The following is a 3656-nucleotide window of genomic DNA, read 5'->3' on the forward strand; positions in this document are numbered from 1 at the left end:
CAGTCGCTATTTGCACCCACAAAACGTGCTTCTTTGTTTGATCCAAGGCAATCAACTCCCGTGTGGTTGAACTTCACAGGTGGGAAGAAACGAGAAACATTGTCCGCGAGCAGAAATTGGGGAGAGAAATCACCTTCGAATCTGACAACCACTTCAGGTCTGAAGTTAAGCTGCAGACCTTCCGTGTCAATAACGATACCATAGTGTTTGATGAAAATGAGAGTTGCCATTTCTGCGTTCCACCCAACCCGAGCACTGTTGTCGTCGTGCCGGATCAGCCCTGTCCATTGGCCGATGCCCATCCTAGCCTCCAAGTCGGACGCGTACCGCAGAGTCTCGGTGATGAGCGCCATAGTGCGCGCACGCAGAGAATCTGATAGACATTTTCCTGTTTCTGTCTCTGCATCCACGTAGAAGCATCGAGTGTCTAGCGCGTCTGGCAACACCGTTCTAATCGTGTCCACTCCGCCGACCACAGCTATGAAGCAATTCCAGCGAGATGGGTTCTTGACCGCCTCTTGGATATACTCTTCCACGCCAGTTTCGTACATCTGGTACGTCATCCGTAGCATCGCGGTCCCGTAATGAGCGACAAGCCTGGGAACCCAGCCAGTCTCACTTTTGAATTCCGAGCAGAGCTCCATGTCGGACAAATTCAGCTCCTCTTCAGATCCATCAACCTGCTTCATCGTGTCGGTAAGCCATAAAATCACACATTTCATTTACCTTAATGCGCTTCGCATTCAACTTCCGGTGCTCTTGCTTTGTGGAAAGCCTGCAATACGCCACAATCGGATTCTCCTACTCCAAACCATTAATAGGCTTTAAAGGAAAACACGGATGCTCACCTCCGGTTGAAGCTCCCCGGCAAGACGAACCTCGTGTTCGCAATATGCTTGCAGTTCCTCAGCCTGTTGGATAAAAGGAAAAGCACACAAGTTAGCCCCACACCGGTGTTGGAAAGTAGTCGCCACTTACGTTGTAACCACCTGTGACTAACATGTACGGAGGGCTTTTGTCGCTCACTACTCTGCTCCTCCACAGAGGTCCGACGGACGAGCAGTAGACAACGACGTACTGCAGTTGCATCGTCATCATAGAATGGTAAGCCTCGTCCCTTCTTTCCGCGCTGGCAGCCCCCAGTTTTCTCTTCAGCGTGGTGTCAAACGCGTTGGACTCGTCCACCAGAAAGTAAAGCTGCTCTGATCTCGACAGGATCCAAGATTCTAATACTTTCAAGGTCCACCCCTGGTACGAAAGCTCGGCTGGAAGGTCGTTTATGTAGCTCAGCAAAAGAGCCAGCCACATTGTCCTCAAGGGGTTGTCGACGAAATCTTCGCCATTGATAAAGACGACCTTCTTGGAGGTGTTCTTCCAAAGTTTCCGAAGATATCCCGCCACAGTAGCAAGAGCAGTGGTTTTCCCAGACCCCGGAGTTCCAGTAATAACACCTGGAGGTTTGTTGTGCTTATCCGAAGCGCCGTGTCTCAAGCCCGATACGAAACTTTCTATCTCCTTGAAGAGTGAGCGACCCATGTACATGTATGTTTGACTGCCATCCATTCCAGAGAAAGCGGGAATATGGAGCTCACGAAAAGTCGCATGGCTTGTCCAGTCAATGCCATCGTCAGTAAAATCTGCGGTCAGGTTCTCGTCCAGCTTCTTGGCCCAGGCGATCTTGTCTGAAACAAAAAATTATGGCATTCAGTCCCCTAGACATCATTTTTACCAGGCACGTCAAAATCGGCTGGAGGAAGTCCGCGCTGGTGCTGTGAGAGGTACAATATAGTTTATGGAGGAATGGCCACAGAATTAAACACAGCCAAAGGGCAAACAGGGGTGAGAATGACCACAAGGATGCGGAGATTACCAGATATCCACACAGAAAGAAAGAAACAGATTCCGCTCCGGGATAAAGAGTTGCTGCTGCTCCGGGTGAAAGAGAGGCTGCTGCGGGAGAGGAGAAAGGGATCCTTAGTCATCTCTTCCATGTGTGGTTATGGTCAGGGATTTCGCAACACAGATCTGAGAGGTTAAGGGGTCTCGACAGAGAGGGCCACCAGATTAGCAGCGACGAAATTTGAAAGAAAAGGCATCGGGGAATGACCAAGTAAAACACAAGACAGACATGAAAAGCAAACAAGGGGGCTTTGGAGGAACGCACAGACTTGTGAGCAGAACTGAGCAAACTCTAGTGTCAGGCCGAAAAACATACCAGTTATCCCAAAGAGAAGACACCCAACTATTACTAGACAGACAGCATTAAAGTAGCATCCAGAACTGGACAAATGGAATACCAAGAACTGGACAGAAAATGGGGATAGGAAACAAAGGGCTTTCGCAATTGCTTACCAGATCCGCGCACTGCAACATTCAGAACAAAACAAAGTTAGTATTAGATCTAGAAGAAAAAACCAGGGTCTCAACAGCCATAGCCATACAAGGACGACCAAAGATGCACAAGGGAGCATGCGTCCACCGGCAGCATAGCCAAAAGCCACCATAGTCACACTTCCGGCAACCCAAAACAAAAGCGAATTGAAGCTACCTCTGGCAAAATCCTTAACCATGGCCGAAAGCAGCCAGAGCCACATGGAACCACACATAATCCACGACACACAGCAAAACGCCCCAAATAGAAATACACAAAGAATGAAGCTGCGGAACAGCTGCGGAAGGAAAAAGAACAGCTGCGGAAGAAGGAACTCCTCCTCCTCCAATGTAATGGTGCTCTTCCTTCTTTTGCAGCCGCTCTTTCTCCTTCAGCCAATATTCCGCCAGAGAATGATTGCCACTCTGAAAGGCTGAGAGAAAAGATTCCCCAGCCGCTTGGATCTGCGGCTCAAGAAGCCCGATTTGAGCCTCCACCTTAGCCAATTCCTCGTCCATTTTGCTTGTTGAAACCCTATCGTGAAACCTATATATTGGCTAGGGTTAGGGATTCGCCCTAGAATCGTCAGGGACCGCACGATCTTCATCCGACGGCCCGGTGATTATAAACACAAGAGAAAATGTAGCCACAATTTTGTTATTTTACAGTTTCTATATAAGTGTGCTCATCCCTCTGGAGGTGGTGAGTAAAGGGTCTTCCTGCCACCAAAGTAGAGAATGTAGCAGCCACCAATGCCATCCTGTCCTACCGTTAGAGTCAGCCACGTGGCTTGAGTCACATTCCTTCAATTTAAGGTTTTTAGTTTTTTTTGAGAGCTGCTTGTTGTTGGAGTTCTGTCTTTCTTCAAAGTGTTAGGAGAAGAGGCTAGTTTCTCTTCACATGGTATTAGAGGCATATATTAGAATTTTTGGCATGAGTAGTGCTTTAGACACTAGGTATCATCTTTGTCCTCTGGAGAAATGGAGCAATGAATTTCCTTGCTTGCAGAATTCTGGTTTATGAGGTGGGAATTTTGGCTTGTGGTATATGGAATGACAAAATGCCCTAAATTGCAATCATGTTAGGCCCTATAGGTAAATGGCCACAAATTAAGTGTAAGTTTTATTGTGGGGTTGATAGATGAATTGGCATAAGGAGCTGCAAAGGTAGTGGTGTCTTTATCATTAATTATAAGCAACCAAAGTAAATAACTTAAGAAACAATTTATAAAGTTTAAATATAAAAGGAAAATACCCATTACACCCTTTATTCAATCAATAAAAGT

At 47.1% G+C, this 3656-nt stretch overlaps 1 protein-coding gene across 1 annotated transcript; it reads right to left on the minus strand.

The window, feature by feature from the left end:
* Positions 1–20: 20 nt before the first annotated feature.
* LOC9652967 lies at positions 21–2504 on the minus strand (the record flags this gene model as incomplete). The annotated part of the gene is made up of 7 exons (XM_024668213.1): positions 2451–2504; positions 2353–2364; positions 1730–1769; positions 979–1682; positions 849–911; positions 727–801; positions 21–680 (listed from the first exon to the last, which is right to left on the minus strand). Coding segments are annotated over exons 1-7 (1608 nt in total), but the record flags the coding sequence as incomplete, so codon positions are not given.
* Positions 2505–3656: the final 1152 nt, after the last annotated feature.

The sequence above is a fragment of the Selaginella moellendorffii genome, unplaced genomic scaffold (genome assembly GCF_000143415.4).
Source record: "Selaginella moellendorffii unplaced genomic scaffold, v1.0 SELMOscaffold_648, whole genome shotgun sequence".
NCBI classification, from domain to species: domain Eukaryota; kingdom Viridiplantae; phylum Streptophyta; class Lycopodiopsida; order Selaginellales; family Selaginellaceae; genus Selaginella; species Selaginella moellendorffii.